This window comes from Neopsephotus bourkii, unplaced genomic scaffold (assembly GCF_033783945.1).
Source record: "Neopsephotus bourkii isolate Nb327-2 ecotype Australia unplaced genomic scaffold, CSIRO-AGI_Nbou_v1 NB_1825, whole genome shotgun sequence".
NCBI classification, from domain to species: domain Eukaryota; kingdom Metazoa; phylum Chordata; class Aves; order Psittaciformes; family Psittacidae; genus Neopsephotus; species Neopsephotus bourkii.
In genome coordinates this window covers 5,212,343-5,232,532 of record NW_026902298.1, presented here as the reverse complement: position 1 = coordinate 5,232,532, position 20,190 = coordinate 5,212,343, and the positions used below count along the sequence as shown (strand labels likewise).

Here is a 20,190-nt window from a genome sequence, read left to right as displayed (position 1 = left end):
TTTCCATGTAGGTATCAGGCAGCAAAGCATAATAGTTTATAAAATACACGATAGAAAGGCAAAAAACGTTAAATCTTTTAAATCTCCAAAGATATTTTTCTGCACTTTCAGCCAGTGCTAAAGAATTTGTCACAGTAACTTGATTCCATAAGACTTAAACACTCTTAAATTCCATAACGTTACTTACATTATTAGAAATATTGCAACTTTCCCCTAAAGATAGAAGCATCTGTCCATATTTTACAACAGCATGTTTCATGGTTAAAGCTGATCCACTAATTTTATTTGTACAGCACGCCAACTCACAACATTTAGGTGTGCTGAATGCAGAATTTATCTGAATGTATCTATAGTCAGTCATAAAAAGGGTGGTCCAAATCATGACAATGATGTGATTATTAATATCAGACTAGATCTCTGTGCAACTATAATATGGTTAACAGTTGTGTTTCAGGCAACAGGGAAGTCCTGTTATCATCATCCTAGGATGTCTACATATCTGTATTTAGAGTGTAAAATCCCACTGGTTACAAGAGAGCAAGACAGACAAAAAGCCAATAGTGGTAGATATGATGTCTTCAGATGGAATGCAAAACCCCTGTTAGTAGGGAAGAATATCACTTAGGAATATTCTTTCAATTGCAAAATCACTTGCCTGAGGACAAATACTTGTCTTGGTTATGACTCTCCCTTAAAATCAGCACTTACAGTGAAACTGCTGACACACCCTGAACCATATGAAAGCTGGTGCAATAAATATTTCAACACCAGTGATCATGTAGTGCAATATTTCAGAGAAAACTATATTCCTCATTTCTCCCTTGTAACTATAAAGTGCATGTAAAGGTCACCGCACGCTCACATTACACTGATGACAAATGACTTTACCTGGTTCCACTGTGCCTCTGATGATACCGATCACATTGTAAATCCTTCTTATTTCACTGTTGCTATGAATGTGCATTTTCACCTTTCTAGTGTATTAGGAAAAAAAATCCCAAAGAGGAAATCCACCAGATTAGACCACAAAACATCCCAACATCTTTCAAAAGTATACAATATAAATTGTAATGGGAGCATTTTACCCTCCATTAAGCCAAAGTAAATCTGAAAACATTTCAGCCTATTTTTTTTTTTCCTGGATTTATACTTGTGCAATTCAGAACAGCACTTAGCCCTTGCAAGCTACGTACTCATGCCAAGATTTATATGGGTAACAGGCTCAGAACTCCAAAGCAAAGATATTTTGTTAGCCTCTAGTTTTTAAATGTGGAAGAGTGAATGAGAAATGAAAACCACCTAACGTTATAAAGGTATATCGTTCTAATCGTATAGAGGCTGGTGTAAATCAAAACTGACTCCAGCACAGTCAATACTGATGTGGCACCTTAGTCAGCAGAAAATCAGACAAACTGAGTTGCATCAAGAAACTTTGCTTATGTGCAGCACGACTGAAGGTGCAACAATTAATCCTCAAGGGTCTTTGTGTATTTTTCAGAAAGGTTTTTTCATGTGGTATAACTAAGACATAGGGAAAAGATCAAACAATTCATATGAAGTCAGTACAATAGCTCAGCCAATATTGAAACACATGGCTTTAGTCCTAAACTATAATTACTGGATCAGTTTTAGAACAATATGAAGCAATACAAAAATTACATTGTAGGTAAAGCTTTTTTTTCTGCAAAACTTGACTTCTAGGTTAATACTCTTTACATAAGGCAATATATAGGTAAGGCAATAGGTAAGGCCAGAATCTGGATTCACATGAATTAAAAAGGACAACAAACAAATGTAGCTCTCAAAAAAATAATCTGTCTCATCAAATGGTTTGTCAAAGGCTTTTCACAGTATCACAGTATCACAGTATGTTAGAGATTGGAAGGGACCTCAAAAGATCATCTAGTCCAATCCCGCTGCCGGAGCAGGAACACCTAGATAAGGTTACACAGGAACGTGTCCAGGCGGGTTTTGAATGTCTCCAAAGAAGGAGATTCCACAACCTCCCTGGGCAGCCTGTTCCAGTGTTCCGTCACCCTCACTGAGAAGAAGTTTCTTCTCAGGTTTAAGTGGAACCTCTTATGCTCCAATTTGTACCCATTACCCCTTGTCCTTTCATTGTTTGCCACTGAGAAGAGCCTGGCTCCATCCTCGTGACACTCCCCCTTTATATGTTAATATACACTAATAAGGTCACCCCTCAATCTCCTCTTCTCCAAACTATAGAGACCCAGCTCCCTCAGTCTTTCCTCATAAGGGAGATGCTCCACTCCCTTAATCATCTTAGTTGCCCTGCGCTGGACTCTCTCCAGCAGGTCCCTGTCCTTCTTGAACTGAGGGGCCCAGAACTGGACACAATATTCCAGATGCGGTCTCACCAGGGCAGAGTAGAGGGGAAGGAGGACCTCTCTCGACCTACTAACCACCCCCCTTCTAATACACCCCAGGATGCCATTGGCCTTCTTGGCCACAAGGGCACAGTGTCGGCAACTAGTTCAAGCCTAGCTGAAAATTAAAGCAATTCTGTCATATCCATCCAATCGAGACATCAGTCTATTGAGGCTTTGCATTGAGTGCATTTCAGCCCAGGAAATGGTCATAATCAGACATGATCAGACAAAACAACCCTGACTGCTCTACCTTTAGTTAGATTCTATTGCTCAACTTGTTTTTCCTGATCCCAAGCACACTTTCCTTAGGAAACAAAACTGACCTTGTAGAGTAATTTGCTGTGAAACCAGGACCAACGTTGTAAGATACATTCAGATTTCCTTTCCAGCTACTATGTGGTGGTGCATATCCTCCCATATTACTATTACGAAAAAAAAAATCATTATTAGTTTCAGACATCTTACAATAACATCAGAGACAAATGAGGAACCATCAGCTGCACTTTATTAGGTCCCACGCACCCAGAGTCCACGGTGATGGTCTTATGCTACAAGCTTCCATAGGAGAATAATCTATGTTTTCAGCTACATCAATACTAGTAAATTAACATAGAGGAATAGTACTGAGCACTGAGATCAGCTTGGAATAGTCTAGAGCTACCCTGGAAAACAGTGTTAGTTTTGCATACAAACTGCCACTTGTAAATGGTCCCTGGAACTTTCTACCGCCTTGAGCTTCATTTGCATATGAATTAGCAGGGAGTAACTTGGACCATTTTGACAGTTTAACAACACAGGCAGTTGGCCAGTGCCTGTCCCTGAGCACTGTTTAATCTGGTAGCATAGACAAAGCTGACATGTTGTCTGAAACTGGAAAAATACGATCAGTCCAAGTCACCTTTTCTTGTTCCATTGTCAAAGTTGAGACTTTTTTTCTCATTTAACACAACTGGAAATGCAGTAATTCAGTGGCTTTCTATCGCCTGTACTTATTCACCTGTTCTAAAGGATTTATATTTTTGACATGAACTTGTGAGAAACGTTTAAAAATATTTTAAAGTATGCTGGGTGTTCTGTTTCTCATTAGGCAAAATATATTTATTATAAATGAAAGCATGTCCATTACTGTAAATGAGTATTTCGGTCAAGCTTTATTCCACAGAACACTTCAGCATGTAACAACAATAATGATAAGAACTAATAACAACAAAAATAACAATAATAAGAAAAAGAGAGCAATAAAGCCTAAAAGAGACAAGTGATGCACAATAAAACTGCTCCCCACCCACTGACTAACACCCATCCCGACCCAAGCACTGATCTGTTCCTTCTGGGTAACTCTCCCCAGGTAATACACTGGACATGACGTGCTGTGGTATGGAATACTCCTTTGGCTAGTCTGGGGCAGGTGTCCTGTCTCTGCTTCCTTCCAGCTTCTTGTACCACTCCTCACTGGCAGAGCATGAGACTGAAAAGCCCTTGATCAGAGTAAGCACTACTTAGCAACAACTAAAACATTGGTGTGTTGTCAGCATTGTTCTCAAGACTAAACTGGAAAACACAGCACTGCACCAGCTACAAAGAATGAGAAAAATAACTGTTACAGCCGAACCCAGGACAGATACACTTGCCAACTCAAGTTGGCAATCTTAGTTTTTTCACAGAACATATTTTATTTGTTAAGGTAATTATGAATTTTAACGCTGTCCTCCGGCAAACTGGTAGCCTGTCTTCTTGCAAGTTTAGTAGCTGCACTTAAACACAGATGTCTATTAAATCCCCTATAATACTCCAGAGTTTCCTCAGTTTCCTTGTATTAGTTTACTAGCATCATTTAATTTTTATGCAATGTAATACACCTGATGAGAGAAAGCACACACCTTCATTTAACAGAGGACAGTACAGATACTGTCCCATCAAACATGCAAGTATTTCTCTGGACAAATGACTGACACTTCATTTGTGGTCTTTTTCACAAGACAGGTATCACACCACCCTCAAAATTTTTTGCCTTTATTCAAACTGAGAGGTGTTTTATATCTTCAGTATACTTGACTGGTCATGACATAACAAATGACCCCTTCCAGATCACTCTCCATGTGCCTGGTATGTAGTAGTAGACAACATGTTTACCTCCTACAGAGAACCGAATGACAAACATAATACTATTTCAACAGCTACAGTAGAAGCACAGCACCAAAGTCTTTCCCCTTTCTTTTCAAGTACTCTCACAACTTTCAAAAAGCTCCTTAAAATTCCTCATGTCTCTTATTCCCATACACTTACCGCAGTAGTGTCTCAGCATCATCATAGCCAATGGGATGAACTGGAATTTTTGGGAGACCTATACCACTGGCTTTGTCTAACCGGTAGGTGTATTCTGAAAACAAAAAAAACAGATATTTTCATATTTACAACTCTCAGAAGGGTTCTGTACAGTTCACAGCACAGTCCTAACACTGGAGTCAGGGATAATCATCTCACTTCCCCCAAATTCAGGCTGACATTTCTTCAGTTATTTCATTCTTTATGCTTTAGCACCATGTTTTCCGAGAGACACTAACGAAGGTTCTCCAATTCTGTCTGCAGTCATGCATTTAGAACCGGCCGCAGCAGCAACCATATGACATGAGTCCTGGCATGAAAGATCTCAGTGTTGCAAATAAACTGGTGGGCTGTGCAAGCTGACTCCTTGCTGACTTACTGATGAAAAGCAGAAGGAAAGGACTATGACTTCAGCTGTTGAATACTTGTGTCATGATCTCTGGGCTAATTTTGATATGTTTGTGAAGTTAAGCAGCCCAGCACTGCACTGTGGCTCTCTTAACATCTCCCTCACTTTCTCTCCTGCATCATTTACAGAAGTGGCCTGCTGATGCGAAGCCCAAATCTGCCTCTTCTGAGCAGCAGAAGGATCAAGAAAATACGCATTTTGTTGCAAGGGTAACACTTGCAATCCCCACTACCTTTCTCCTCCCTTTCCTGAAACCAGACCCTAAGAACACGACTTCTCTAGCATCACTCACCTTTTGCAGGATAACCTGGTGTCAGAGGATCCCCTGCCCCATTCAGGTTTAATATATTTCCACGTTGGGCTCCTCCACCTGGAAGGTTCCAGCCATTTGGATAGGGATCTATTCCTGGGGCGCAGTAGTCAGCAGGGTCAGAGTACAGAATAACTCCCTTGGCACCTGCCAATTCAGCATTCTTCACCTGCAAAGTACATCTCCGGTCCCTATTCAGTCCTTTATAGCTTGACACCAGAGTTCAGGGAGGGCAAAAGAAATTATTATAAATTACAATCATTTTTCAGGGGCTTTTACAGGGCTTAGGCTAAGTAAATGGCCCGTAACTGTCTCATATCATAAATTTTCCTGAATATATATATGCAGATATCAGGTTCCATATGAAAGTAAGAGGTTTTCTAGTTAGGAGATATCTGGAGTGGCAAGGAACACATTCTTCAGAATTATTACTATATAAACTCAGTTTGTATCAGGTCATCCAGATCAATACACTCAACTAGCTTTTGAGATGTACACATCATGGATGGAAAAAAAACCTGTATCACATCAGTGCAACCTTACCTTTAAATTAGTCATACTTGTTGTTTACATTATTTACCTTAATGATCTCCTGAATGTATCTCAGTGTACAGAGTACACAGGGAGATTATTACTATTGAAACTGTCTTTGGTTGTGAACAAGACTAACTCCAAAGAGTGTGCATCTTATGCTTATTATGGCAGAAGGCCTGACCTGCACACTGTTTTCATCTTTAAAACCAGTAGTTGGTAGAGAATGAGAGAACATATATATGACATTCTGACATCCCAATCTGTTTTGCTACTAGGTGTGATGGTGACGTATAGTGACTGACAACTAATCCTCAACAGTTTTAAATTTGGGTACTTTAATCCAAAAATATCACAGCTTTTTTAGGAAATACAGTACTTGCCTTCATCTACTATCCTATTCTTGCATACTATTAGGAAGTCAGAGAATGACAGTTCTACAGATTTTATACAGGCTTCGAAATTCCTCAGTATATAAAAAATCATTAGAAATACTATTACAACAATAAACATGTCATCCTCTTGTGCCAAAGAGGGCATGTGGTTTCCAAAATTCAGGACAACTGCCCCTTTAGATATTAGTAACTCTGAGGTGTTTGTATTTCCTTTTAAGGAAAGATTCATAGACAGCAACACCTTCTTCAAGTCTTTTCCATTTAGATGGTATCTTTAAGAGCAGTAAATAGTTTACTGAAAATATTATTATTAGAATATGAGTTATATGTCACTTTTCACTGGTAGAAAATGTATGTATGTAAACCAGTAAGTAAGTTAGGCACTTCATAGTTCACAGATGAGTCACAGCATGTAAGGATGCTAGAGAGGTACTCTTCATTGGGGAATATAGCAGTAGGACAAGGAGTAATGGTTTTAAACAGAAGTTCAGGTTGGATATAAGAAAGTTCTTTACTGTGAGGGTGGTGAAGCACTGGAGCAGTTTGCCCAAAGAAGTGGTCCAGCAACATGGTCTAGTGTAAGGCATCTCTGCCCAAGGCAGGGAGGATAGAACTAGATGATCTTAAGGTCCTGTCCAACCCTAATCATTCTATGATTCTATGACATGATATAACAGTCCAGCAAGGAGATTCAGTGTTTGATACCCTTTGGTAACTCACAAGTAGAAATTACAGTCCTGCCCAAATTAGGGTCAAACTAATTTTTGTACAAGAGTCAAACACACTTAAAATAGACTGTTTCCTTATATCCCTACTACAGAAATAACTTGAGTGTATGCCTGAAGTATGCACATGATTATGTCCTTTCCTGTTAGACCATGGATATCTACAGAAATCCATTATTTAAAAATATTTATATGATGGGCACATTTAATAAAAAAATACAGAATTTAGAATAATGTCCCTATAGTTATAGTCTCTGCCTGGTGTACATAAATCATTACAAAGAAACACAGCACAGGCATCTCAAAGCACAGCTGAACATGAGTAATATTTTGAAAGAATTTATAGTATGAACATGGATATAACAATACGTTTTCCAACTTATTTACTTTTCTCCTATAAACGTGTTATATACTTAGCAAATATAGATGTTATATCTTCTACTAAAGAACATCTTTGAACGCAGCTCTACGAGGACTCACACAAAAATCTCCAAAACAGTTTAGGTCAGGTATTTCAGTCTCCTGAAAACGACTGAAGAACTGCACAGGTAACAATTTTGTACAGACACATTACCTTATTTCCTCTGAAGATCTTCCCATATCTGGCAATGACAATCTTTCCTGTACAGTTAATTCCCATCTCACGCTCTAGCTTAAAGAAGTCCTCGGTGCGGCCATAATTCACATACACTAACTCACCCTGAAAAAAGAGGCAGAATTTGAAACAAGAATGTCAGTGAGCTGCCACAAGCAGCGTGTGATCTAGTAAGAGAACAAGCTGGGAACAATGAGCTCTGGGACTGGTTCCAGTATGAATACTTTTTTGATTGTGTGACAATGGTAGGCAAGTGACTTCTAACGAATTTAGACTTCTATCACCCAAAGCTGCCAAACTGTGTCCACAATGGAGAATGTCAAGTGTGACTTCTGAATCAGAAACTTAGAGTAAGTGCTCAGAATACGGCATTTACTTTTCTTAGTCTGCTTCAGCTGTAGTCAGTTTCAGACAGCTGGGGGTATTTTGGACCCTAGCTCCACAGTAAATATCATCTGTATTTTATGAGTAGACTGAATGATGTGAATATCCTATGAGATTCTTAGGACTTTATTCTTACTCAATACAGCATAAGATAAAGGTGGTTGACTGTGAAAATACATACATCTTGCATATGAATAAAATAATCTTCATTATTGTATTTGAACCATGTTATTCAATATTTGCTGCAGGAGTCATCTTCCCTCATGTCAGCTACCTAAAGTTGTGTGCATTGTCTAAGAAGGTACTGTAGTGCACTTCATAGCCACTGAAGAGCTGGGAAGTTCTCTGAGAACTCACCCTTTCCAGGGGAATTAATCCAAAACCTGCTTTAAGTACTTATTTTAGGCCCTCTAGATATAACTCGCATTGATTATATGTAAAAGACTATTTTACAGTAAATGCTTATAAAAAGCCTCAAAGACTGATTTAGGGAAGATGCCTAAACTAGACATCTAGACCAAAATTAGGACGCAGGAAACTCTTCCTTAGTGCCTTTCTCCATATTACCATACACCTCCAGAGAGATCCTAAATTTAACTTCAAAAAATATAAAGTTTGATCTCTCGTATTGATAAAAATTGCTTACTAGACATTCAGCTGGTCTCACATAACAGCATGCACTATGTCCTGATAAAACTGTGGTACAATCATTTTGACTGTACTGGTTTCATCACTAATTTGCTCAGCTGCAATTTCTTTTTAAATTAAGCAAAAAGAACTCAGGATAAATTCATTAAATAAAGAGGTTTATATTTAAATAAGGCAAACAGTTTCACACCTAGTAAGAAGCTCCTCTCTATTCAGAGAATAATTCATAAACAAGGACTATTCTTAGGGAGGCTTTTCTGAATTTTTGGAGTAGTTTTTACTCTGAGTGAAATCTTGACCAAAGTCAAGAGCTCTTCCAATCTATTTATATTAAGCAAAAGCAGAATTCCATCCTTCATTTTAACGTAATTTCTTTAGAATACCTTGTACAGAATACCTACATTTGTAGGTTGCTGTATTTTTAGGACAAATACAAAAAATGTCCATTTCAGTAGTTTGCCTTTTATAACCGCAGAACAATAATTATAACTATTGATAGCAACCAGCAGGGTTTCCACATTCAGGGCCCTTGTTCTACAATGACATGCAAAGCAAGTTAACATGAAAGTAACATTTTATGGTGAATACCTGTTCACACTTCACAGGGCTTTTAAATGATGTCTTTGATTAAGTAGATGCCATCACATTAAGAAAAGAACTGTTGTGATCTTTAGCAGAAGCCTCTCATAACTAAATCTGATATAAAGTATATAATCTGCATTCATAGCCTTTTCCCCAGTGTTGCAGAATAATTCATAATAATTTAGATTTCTGAAACCACATTAAAAGGTATTTATTTGAAGATTCTGGCAATACTTGATATATTGCATAGTAAAACAGGCTTACTTCATTAAATTATTTTAGCGCCTCTGAAAATTCTTCAACTTTGATTAACAGGACTAAGAACTACATCAATGTGATAAATTTCTCATTAGAACATTGCAACAGTTTTCTACCGTAATACAAGCTTTGAGAATGTAGTGTGGACTCATCAAATGTCTCATCTGTGCTCTTTTAGCATTGTTAGAGGTCTCAAGCACACCTCTGACTTGTGACCATCATTAACTAGATGGGAGTGCTTCTGCAGTCAATTAAAAAGGATGTGAAGAGCAGAATTTTACCATCATTTATAACACTAATGTTCCAAACTACTACTTGCTGTCTGACAGAATGCGACTTTGCTACTTTTCTGGATTTCTGCTAAGTATTTCTGTTAAAAGAAGTTTTTTTCTCAAAACTTAACTTTTTTCATCCATCTTCTATTAGCATTTAGTTAAAATACACCATACAGAAGAAACATACTTTTTTCTGACTATCTATCTGTATAACAGCTGAGGATATATTTGATCTTCCATATAGAGAACCTAGAAATGAGTGGGAACTACATCTGAATCTCTGCAGGGTCTCACTCTAGCAGGCAAGTAGCTGCTATCTCACTCTGACATTATTTAACCTTCAAAACACTTTCACTTGTTTCTAAAAAGCAGCTTCAGGAAAATGTAACAGTTCAGCAGTACTGAACTTTATTTCAACCCCCCGATCGTAGCACTCACCCAGAAAACGTGCAAGCTGCCTTCCTGGCTTTTCTTAGTATGAAGAACTTTAACCATTTCTCCCACTTTCCGGGAAGGTGGCCTACTTGTGAGACTACAGCCTTTCTCTACTTTACAGCCTTTTCTCTTCGTTGAAATTGGGGCTTTATACAGAAATAGGTTAAAAAAAAAAAAAAAAAGAGCAGAAAGAGAACCTCTGACTGATGATTGCACTTGGCAAGTCCCAGACATCTCTCTCGACAGGTTAGTTCTAGTACTTAATAGAAAGTTTTTTAACACAAAACGTGTAAACAGGGCTGGAAGAACTCAAAAGAGCCCTGAACACACAGTGTTTCCACTGCTGAGCTGCTTGCATGCTGTTTGCAGTACAGGTGCAGACAACTGCCCACTGTTTGTGAGTAACAACTCTCTGGTAACACTAAAGAGTGTCACTGCTAAAACCGCTAGCTAGGTACCTGAAGCTTTTGTCCAAGTATAATGTAGACGAACAAAAGCATCATATTTTGAAAAGAAAATCTGTCTTCTAGGTGTTGGGGTTGGTTTGGCTTCGTTTTCAGAAACAAAGTTCTTATATTTAATTAAAATAATTTTCTGAAGAAGGAAGCTGCAGCTTCATAAAACTTATTGTTTCCCATATCCCATCACTTATGTAGTTCTCCCCAAATCAAATAAAGCAGTGAGGTTATTCTGTCTTTCTTTGGGAATATTATGTTACAATACAAAGTCAGAACTTACTTATTATGTTCCAAAATTCCCACTGCAATTCTTAAAACACTCAAAGCTCACATATCATAGGGTACAGACTACCTGCCTGGTTCTCCAGCTGCCTTCGAGTTTCTAGGCAAACGAATACAGGATACCTATGAATATAGAATACCTTTATTGGACTTGCACAGACTATTAACAAACCAGTAAATACAGGACTCCAATAGGTGGTACTATCTGTACAAGATAGAAAGGATTATTGTTAAGCTCCCATCACAGCAACACTTTTACCAGCAGCTAGAAATACCAGCAAAAGCCATTTTCAAGCATACTATTCACTGTGCAGTTTACACCTGTCAGCATGAGCTTTGGGCAGGCAGCATTTTGAAAATTAGACTGTTCATTTGATTATGTAAAAGTAACAGTCGTATTTGTTCACTAAGATGGGAAGCAATGGTGCATAGTCACAGAAATACCTGGATAAGACTATAGTAGCTGACAACAATAAAGATTTATTGCCATTTTTTTTAAGGAAAAGGTAAAAATAAAATCCAGTTCTGACTCAAACTAGAGAAAACAACTAAACATGTATCTATGACTGCTCAATTTGAACACTGCTCCACTGCAAAACTCCCAAGAACATCAGAGCTAGCACATCTTTCCTACTGGTGGTATGTCAGGCCCAGGCATTTTACATCATTCTGTGTCGCTGCATGCTACTGTCTGCTATGCTGTGCTACACTACACTACACTACACTATGGTATTCCATCTTTTCTATTATTTCTGTTTCTGTCTCTATTTCTATTTCTGCTTCTGTTCGTGCTTCTACTTCTCTGTCCATTTCTATTTCTGTTTCTATTACTATTCTACTATGTTACCTCAGGCATTCCTTGGGCTGAAAATGCACTGTAGGGTGGCACCACATCTCTAACATCCTCATATCCTGGAGGGGGAGGCTCAGATAATGATGTGTTGAAAATCTAGTGGAAAAGAAGAAAACAAAGTAAACCAAGCAACATGGAAAATGAACTACTGTCTGTTCAGGCACATTTTACATGCATTTGCAGTTTAAAGGACTCTAGAACTCATTACAACTTTAAATGAGTAGCGGCCAAAACTTTACTGGGCATCTTTTTCAGTATGCAGGTTCAGTGTGTGATCCTGAAAATCCCATCTCACTTTTCACATAGAATCCTGCTGAAATAAACACAGGGTCCCTTATTTGGTCTTAGCACAGCAGACAGAGCAGGTTAGATCATAACGGTAAAACACACTTGTATTCTGCTAATCCCTGGAGCTTTTACACACACGAGAGCTGCTGTGTAATGAGCTGATGTTACTTGGCGTAGTACATCTCAAGGCCTAAACTCTAATCTCCAAGAAACTGAAATCAGCAAAATCGCCAATACTGTGTAATGAATCAATGAAAATAATGATGGTGACCATGGCTGCTTTCCTCTTATTAAATAACAGAGTAATTTTAAAACAACTGAGTTACATAAAGCAATTCTCTTATATAATTCTCCTTTAATCCCAATATGTCAGTATGCTATATGAATCAGGGCAATTATTACTATTTCTAGCACATACATTATGAAACAAAGATAAAAATATAAAAGCAAAGTGGAGCCCCTGACTTCTGTGCACTCCAAATTAGGCCCACCACCACCAGGAGTGCAGTGGATAGCTTTCCCTCCCAGTCTTCCCAGATGTATGAAGGTGATTTTGTCCTCTACTTGCAAATACTGCTGTTTTCTGTACCTCATTTCCATGCTCATCAATTATTGAGATGTAGTTGGGCTTAGTGTCATCAGGATAAGAGAGCAAGACATCATAATGTACGAGCTGAACAGAATCCAAACCAAACTCCTTCCACTCAGCTTGGATTTGCTGTGCCAGATGAAAGTTCTCCTTTGTTCCTGCTAGGTGAGGAACTTGTGTAAAATTGCTAGAGAAAAGGAAGCAATGAGTCAGGATCAGGCACTGCAGCTCATAATCAGAACTCCTCTTAGCCTAGCTGGAAATAAACCCTCTAGAGATGACCAGATGTGCCTCTGCTAAACCAGGACTGCATAAATGCTTCTGCCTGTCCCATACATAAGTTGAGGTAAAATGTTTCAGTCTGTCCTGAGCTACCACAGGTGTTTGTATTTTCCCTGCAGTGTGGCTTAGCAAGAGCGAAGTGAGTACATCAGAGCTGGGGTCTTGTGCTTGCTTTATTCCTTGTCTTCTGAGTGACCTTAGGCCAATCACTGAAATGCATAATGAGAATGACCTTCCCTGTTAAGTGATAAAAGGATTGAGTATAATTTTGTATTCAATTTAGAAAGGTGCATCATTACTCTGATCCCTACTTTTGTGCTCAGTTTTGGTCCCTGCAATCCAAAAACGATGTAGACAGGCTGGAGAGGGTCCAGAGAAAGACCATGAAGATGATTCAAGGACTGGGAAGCCATATGGGGAAAGGCTGAGAGAGGTGGGCTTGTTCAGCCTAGAAAAAAAGAAGGCTCAGGGGAGACCTTATCACCATGTTCCAGTATTTAAAGGGTGGCTACAAAGAAGATGGAGACTCTCTTTTTATGAGGGGTAATATGCACAAGTTACTCCTGGGGAAATTCTGGCTGGATGCAAAAGAAAATTTTTTCCCAATGAGAACTTCCAGCTGTTGCAATAATATCCTCAGAGAATCACTGAATTCCCCAACCCCGGACACTTCTAAGGTTTGGTTGGACAGGGCGCTGGGCCATCTAGTCTAGGTCATGCTTTGCCAAGAAGGGATGGACCAGATGATCCTTGAGGTCTCTTCCAACTTGTATTCTATTATTCTATGATATTTAATGAAGCGGATATTCTCCTTGGATCCCACTATTTTAATTAACCTTGACACAAATACTGATTTATTTAAAAGTTCACTCTGAGTGTGTCTTGTTGGCAAATAAGAGAAAGTTCACAGTGGCTTAGAAAGATAGAACAGAAAGACTCATCAGCTTGTGACTTAAAAGTCATGCAGCATGAATAACAAACAGTGAAAAACACCATAAACAGTAAGCAACCCATTGTCTGAAAAAAAGATTGCCTAGACCATTGAGAAAGCACAGTATTGATGTGAGCTGCAGGAATTCCAGCTGAATAAAGCTGTTATCATGATGTCCTCATCCTGTCATATGACTGCCATCAACATGCCACAGAAGCATGTGCCACACCAGCTGGTGTTAGTGATAGTGATTGGATCTTTGAAAAGGAAGGCATACAAGATTGGGAAAACAAATTAATTCTCGAGTTTGAGTGAGAACAAAGCCACCAAACAAAGCAATGGGAAAGTACTATACACTTAGGATAGGATATAGGGTAGGCTAGGCTTGGAGTAGGGTGAGATGGGATGGAACAGAACAGAACAGGAGTAGAGTGGAGTAGCATAGAATAATTTCAGTTGGAAGGGACCTACAATGATCATCTAATTCAACTGCCTGAGCAATTCAGCACTGACCAAAAGTTAAAGTATATTCGTAGGGGCATTGTTCTATTGCCTCTTAAACACTGACAGGCCTGGGGTATCAAAGACCTCTTTAGGAAGCCTGTTCCAGGGTGTGACCACCCTCTCATGAAAAGAATGCTTCCTAATGTCTAGTCTGAACCTCCCCTAGTGAAGATTTGAACCATCCCCATGTGTCCCCTCACTGGATACAAAGAAGAGATCAGCATCTTCCTCCTAAGGAAGCTGTAGAGAGCAATGAGGTCACCTCTCAGCTTCCTTTCCAAACCAAACCCAAAGTCCTTAGCAGCCAAGTGCTGCCAGATAAAACCATGTTCTTCTGATAATCCAAAATCTAGTACCAACACTACTAAAAGTCCCTGTTACAGTGACAGTACCATCATCTGAAGACATACTGAACTAAGAGGAGTTATGTGTTATTGTTAGAGCCAATGGCCAATTTCTGTAAGAGTTAGGAATGTTCAAGTCTTACGTTTTCATTAAAATTTGACTTATGAAACAACATACCCCTGCATTATATTCCCATTTAACGGAATATTGGTTTTCTTCATTTCCTCTTCTAACCTGTTGACTGCCTGTACTGGTATTTCTGAGCAGTGACTAAATATGTGCAGCGTTTTACCACAGACCTGGCTGCACGACAGTAAATGAGGTGCAATGCTTCCTGCTGGCATAGAGGCAGGGAGTTTAGAAGGCAGAAACCAGGCCTTTGACAGAGATGTTTAACTTTTTAGAAGCCAAAACACAGGTTAAAAGACCGTAAAAAAAAATAAATCCCAAGCGTTCACTTTTAATTTTTCATATAGTCCAAGGCATGACTGTTATGTAGTAAAGAGAACGTACTTTCCACCTCATTTATCTGCAATAGTTTGTGGCAAGTGCACTTAAAATGAAATCAGTGGGATTGCTACAATCTTATAAACCAAAACGGTTTTAGTAATTTTTGTAGCAAGGTACAACATTATGCTAAGTAATCAGTCTGGGATTTAAGGCAAACCCAAAGCCGTCGATTACTCCTAAAACAACTGATACGGTAACATCTTCTTTACACAGAAAGTACATTTCTATCAATAATCTATGATTCCTTGTCTATTACGGACTAGAATAAATACGTGTTTTTAACAAGTATTACACTATCCTACAAGAAAAAATCCCAACTGTTTAAAAGATACCTAAAATAAGCAAATAGTACATCAGCTTCCTCATAGTTAAAGCTTCTAAGTTACAGAAATTGAGTCATTATCTACACTGTCATCTTCAATTGTTCGACTTTTCAGGAACAAATGTTAACAACTTTGCTTCTAGGATTCAATAAAAGAAACAGAATATATTTAAAATTATGTAATTTAAAGGGCAGATGAAATAAAAACATACTGGGAAAACCATAGTCTTAAAAAAGACTCTAAAGCTTTAGACTATTAGATTTATTATGACCAGTCTATTGTACTATCAGATGTCTACCTGGTGTCAACTGTGTCTGTTCTAGCTATTCACCGTGCAGAGGGAGAGAGCGTGGAAACATATCTTTCTTCATGAAAGCGAGCACAAATCGAGTATAAGGTCGAAATCGTGACAGGCAACACATAAATTTGGTCACAGCATGACAAAGCATGAAGGGAGAGTATCAAAAAGGTATTAAGGCCTAAGCTGTAGGAAGAACTAAAGGCTCAAACACTATGATTTTCTTCTCTTTTACACTGGTGTAGTCCACTATTTTCCACTTAATCCCTCCCTGTTCAAGTTCACTCTTACAGCCCAATTTGAAGTGAGTGATTTCCACACAAAAACAAATGTAAGATAAACATTTTTGTAGGCTGAACCTCTGCGTAAGTGTACAATCATTCACTAAATGCTGAGCAAGAGCTTGGCCAGTTTTTAATTACTGTAAGTACTGAGATTACTGACAACTCCTCAAGTGTTTCCAACAAAAACACTGTGTGTGAGAGGAGCTAATATGGACTGTTTGTCAATCACAGCTCACTGGGACACATAACATGAAACCTACAGCTGAGAACCTGCACAGCATCCTCTGCCTGGTGGCAGCATTGGACTGGCTCCTGGTTGAATTACTTTGTTTTCTTCTTCACACTGATTAGTGCACACATTGCTTACTAAAGAAACTGCTTGATGTTTTCAGCTTTCATTTCAGCCATAAATGCCGCCTTCATGTGCTCATGAGGACTCACAGGGGTCTTCTTTTCCGCAGGTTTTGCAAACCAGCCTGTACAACACACCAAAATACAACAGTAAAATGACCAGAGCAATATTCCCATGACACACACCATTTCTCTTTGGTACCACCCAAAGATTTTCACTGTGCATTTTACAACTGACTTTATCTTAGCTCAGACAAACAGCCAAAACCTAATGCCTGGTGCACAGCCGATGGCAGTGCTAGTCTCCCACACAGTAAGAGAACTTATTTACCTAGGTAGATATTGAGGGAAATAAAATATTAGATTATATTTATGCATCAGTTATTTTATGGTAGATGCTAGGGAGACATCTATCTTCCTTTAGCACCAGAACATAATGCTGTCAGTCGTATCATTCACAGCAGTAATAAGGTTTTACAAAAAATGCACAGAAACACAGACACCCTTTCTAAGGAAGAGATGTCTTGTAACTCCTTTCTCACTCTCTGGTCTGTGTGGCTCTCATTCTGGAATCGTTCCCTTACTGTATAGGCATTACCAGAGTAAGTGACACGAGGAACACCTGGATAGAAAGTGTTTCTCACATCTGTTTTTATCTTTAAGGTAGAGACTGGACACGTTCAGCAGCAGTTGTGAATGTGAATGAGAACTGGTGGGGAGCAGAGAACATAACCCCCTGGCACCCAACGATGCACTGGTCCCTGGCACAGCAAAGGCTCTTTACACAAGAGAAGGGAATTCAGTCACTGCTTCCGATGGCACGAATCCCAAATACATACCAAAGGGCATTTCAAAATACAAGTGGCTCTTTTGTTTTCCTTCTTCCCCCAACTGAACCTGATCCATCTGTGACCCAAAGGGAAGGCACGGCGGGAAAATCTCTCGTAGCAGCAGCCCATAGATCTGCCTGTTGGGCAGACGAGGAGGTGGGACATTATTTCACCCACTCCTCCAGCCCCACATAGGGCCTTTCTGGTTTGGGCTGGTGCGGTTTCAAGCAGAAGGGTTGAGGGTCCTGTCTTCTGTCTCCTCTTTACTACATAACGCCTCTTCTACCTGTCATACAGGCACAGACCCGTTCTCCTGCGCAGGAGCTGGAACCCCAGAAGGGGTCGGTGATTGCTGGTGTGGAGGCCGGGAAAGGAGGTGTCAGCGGCCGAACACAGCCTCACCTCGGGCACCCCAGGCACAAAGCCCCAGGGCTGCAACCCGCCCGCTCCTTCCCCCGACCCGGCCCTTCCTCTGCCCGGCTCCGCGCCACCTCCTTCCATGGCCGGGTGAGACCCCGGTCCGGAGGAGGGTTCGTCTGCACTGTACCGATGAGGAACCCGATGAGGAAGAGCCCCGCCGCTGCGCTCAGCACGACAACCCTGCAGCGGCCGCCGGCTGCCCTGGGCCCGGCCGGCTCCGTGTCGGTCCTGAGCGACGTCCACATCGCTGCCGGCCCGCTCCGGACGCGCCGCTCCCGGTAGTACCCGCCCCGCCGGCCGAAGTCCCGCCACAGCGCGGCCTGGCCCGGCCCTCCCCGGAGGCGGCCGCTGTTGGTCGCGGCCCTTCAACGCTCCCGTCTCAGTTCAGGAGCCTCACACGCACGTGTTAATTCCTTCCCCCTCGCTGCCTGCTTGTGTTGGGTACCCTGCAACCCCGTGTTGCTGTTAATTTCCTACAGAGTGCGTTAAAGCGATGATTTCAATACTGGTTTGCCGCGGCTGTGCCATGCCGCCTTCCACCGTGCGCATGCCATGGTGGGCAGCACCAGCCAGGCAAACGCAAGGGAGGAAACAAAACGTAAAAGCCATTATTTTAAGCGATTTATTTAAAGTAATGTTGCAGACTAATACCCAGCACTCTTAAAGGCTATAAAAACTTAGAAATACATACCCCAGTGGAGGCAGGTTGACTGCCACACATCTCTGTGCTTCTATGCATTTCATGGAGGTACAACCCCAAAGACTGCAGGTCACCCCAGCTGGCAGTTTGAGGACAATCCTGTGCCTTTGTACACACTTGTCTTTGATGGAGTCCTTTTTTCACGTTTTAAAATCTCCACCGTATGGTTTTGGGAAGAGCATCTCCATTCAGTTCAGGCATCTCATTTAGATGGAGGATGTACCTTTAGGGACATGTGCAAAGCAACTTTGAATGCTGAGGTCACCTCCTGAGCTCTGCACAGGTTCTTACCCTCAGAACCCTTGCTCAGGTGCTGGCTAGGGAGACGCTTAAGAGATGTTTAAGATGTAATTCTCTACTTGTGTTGTGCTCATTCTACGTTTAGCATGGACAGCCCATTCTCAACAGGACTGCTCCTGCTGATGCAGACAAAACCTAATATAATTCCAGATACTAGACTTTGACTGCAGAGCCCATTGCACTAGGAAATCTTGCACAAGACCCCTAGATGGAAAGCAGAATTGCTGGGTGCAAAGAGCAATGCACCAGTAACACAGCAGTAGTGTGCTTTAGAATCCGATGAGACAAAAAGTCTTCAAATGACCAGACGTATATTAGATGAAAGGGCAGTATTTGTAATATTAGTCCTGTCTCCTGCTTTATACTATCCTAAGACCTCATAGCAGCCTTCCAGTATCTGAAGGGGGCATATAGGGATGCTGGGGAGGGACTCTTCATTAGGGACTGTAGTGGTAGGACAAGGGGTAATGGGTTAAAACTTAAACAGGGGAAGTTTAGATTGGCTATAAGGAGGAAATTCTTTCCTGTTAGGGTGGTGAGGCACTGGAATAGGTTGCCCAGGGAGGTTGTGAATGCTCCATCCCTGGCAGTGTTCAAGGCCAGGTTGGACGAGGCCTTGGGTAATATGGTTTAGAGTGAGGTGTCCCTGCCCATGGCAAGGGGGGTTGGAACTTGATGATCTTAAGGTCCTTTCCAACCCTAACTATTCTATGATTCTATGACTTAATGATACTCTGAGTGGGGTAGTCTGCCACATTGTCAAGTCAAACCCAGGTGCCTGACAAGTTGCCATCAGCATGTTGCGTGCTGTTAATACCATTCTGAAATGCCCAGCTCTTCCCTGTAGTATATAGGGAACCTAAATTTGGAAATGAGCACAGTAGAAGGTTGTACCCTTATCCAGCAGTCTACGTTCCTTCCCTGTTCTATCCCTAAAGAGGCATAATGTGCCTGTGTTCACCGCTTCACCACTGCTCCTCAATGGAAGTTGAAATCAATGTGGTGTTTAGGTTAAGTGGGCTGAAGAATGGGCATGTCTTCTGGTATTCCTAAAAAGATTAATATGGCCAGGGCACCTTTGGGCATAGGAACTTGGAAGAGCTCCTGGATCAGCTAATTTCTGTTTAAAGCACTTGGAAATTAAGTTAATGCAGCACTATGGGGCTTGGTGCTGAGCACAAGCATATCTCTCAATTAATATTCCAGAGGGATGTGATCAATCCCAGAGGTTTATGGCCTACTTATTCAAGTAAAATAAAATAGAAGGGAACAGATGGGAATGTTGTCAAAAGTTTGGTGCTGTTCAGTACTCTGAAACTAATTGACCTGCCCACACCACTTAGAAGCTCTGAATTACTGCCTTGAGACATTTTATATATA

The 20,190-nt window shown here is 40.5% G+C and overlaps 1 protein-coding gene across 2 annotated transcripts in view; it reads right to left on the bottom strand.

The window, feature by feature from the left end:
- NAALAD2 (N-acetylated alpha-linked acidic dipeptidase 2) overlaps positions 1-18,163 on the bottom strand; it is a 72,165-nt gene extending 54,002 nt beyond the window's left edge. Inside the window, exons 1-9 of one of the 2 annotated variants that reach the window (XM_061343764.1) lie at positions 17,938-18,158; positions 16,577-16,685; positions 12,733-12,919; positions 11,850-11,951; positions 7,660-7,785; positions 5,417-5,603; positions 4,677-4,770; positions 2,714-2,812; positions 889-974 (exon numbers count right to left, since the gene is read on the bottom strand). In XM_061343764.1, coding sequence (XP_061199748.1) covers positions 889-974; positions 2,714-2,812; positions 4,677-4,770; positions 5,417-5,603; positions 7,660-7,785; positions 11,850-11,951; positions 12,733-12,919; positions 16,577-16,685; positions 17,938-18,055 — 1,108 coding nt within the window. In that variant the 5' untranslated portion in view covers positions 18,056-18,158. Of the gene's footprint in view, positions 1-888; positions 975-2,713; positions 2,813-4,676; positions 4,771-5,416; positions 5,604-7,659; positions 7,786-11,849; positions 11,952-12,732; positions 12,920-16,576; positions 16,686-17,937 lie in introns of both variants that reach the window. The other variant, XM_061343765.1, reaches the window with a different exon arrangement.
- Positions 18,164-20,190: the final 2,027 nt, after the last annotated feature.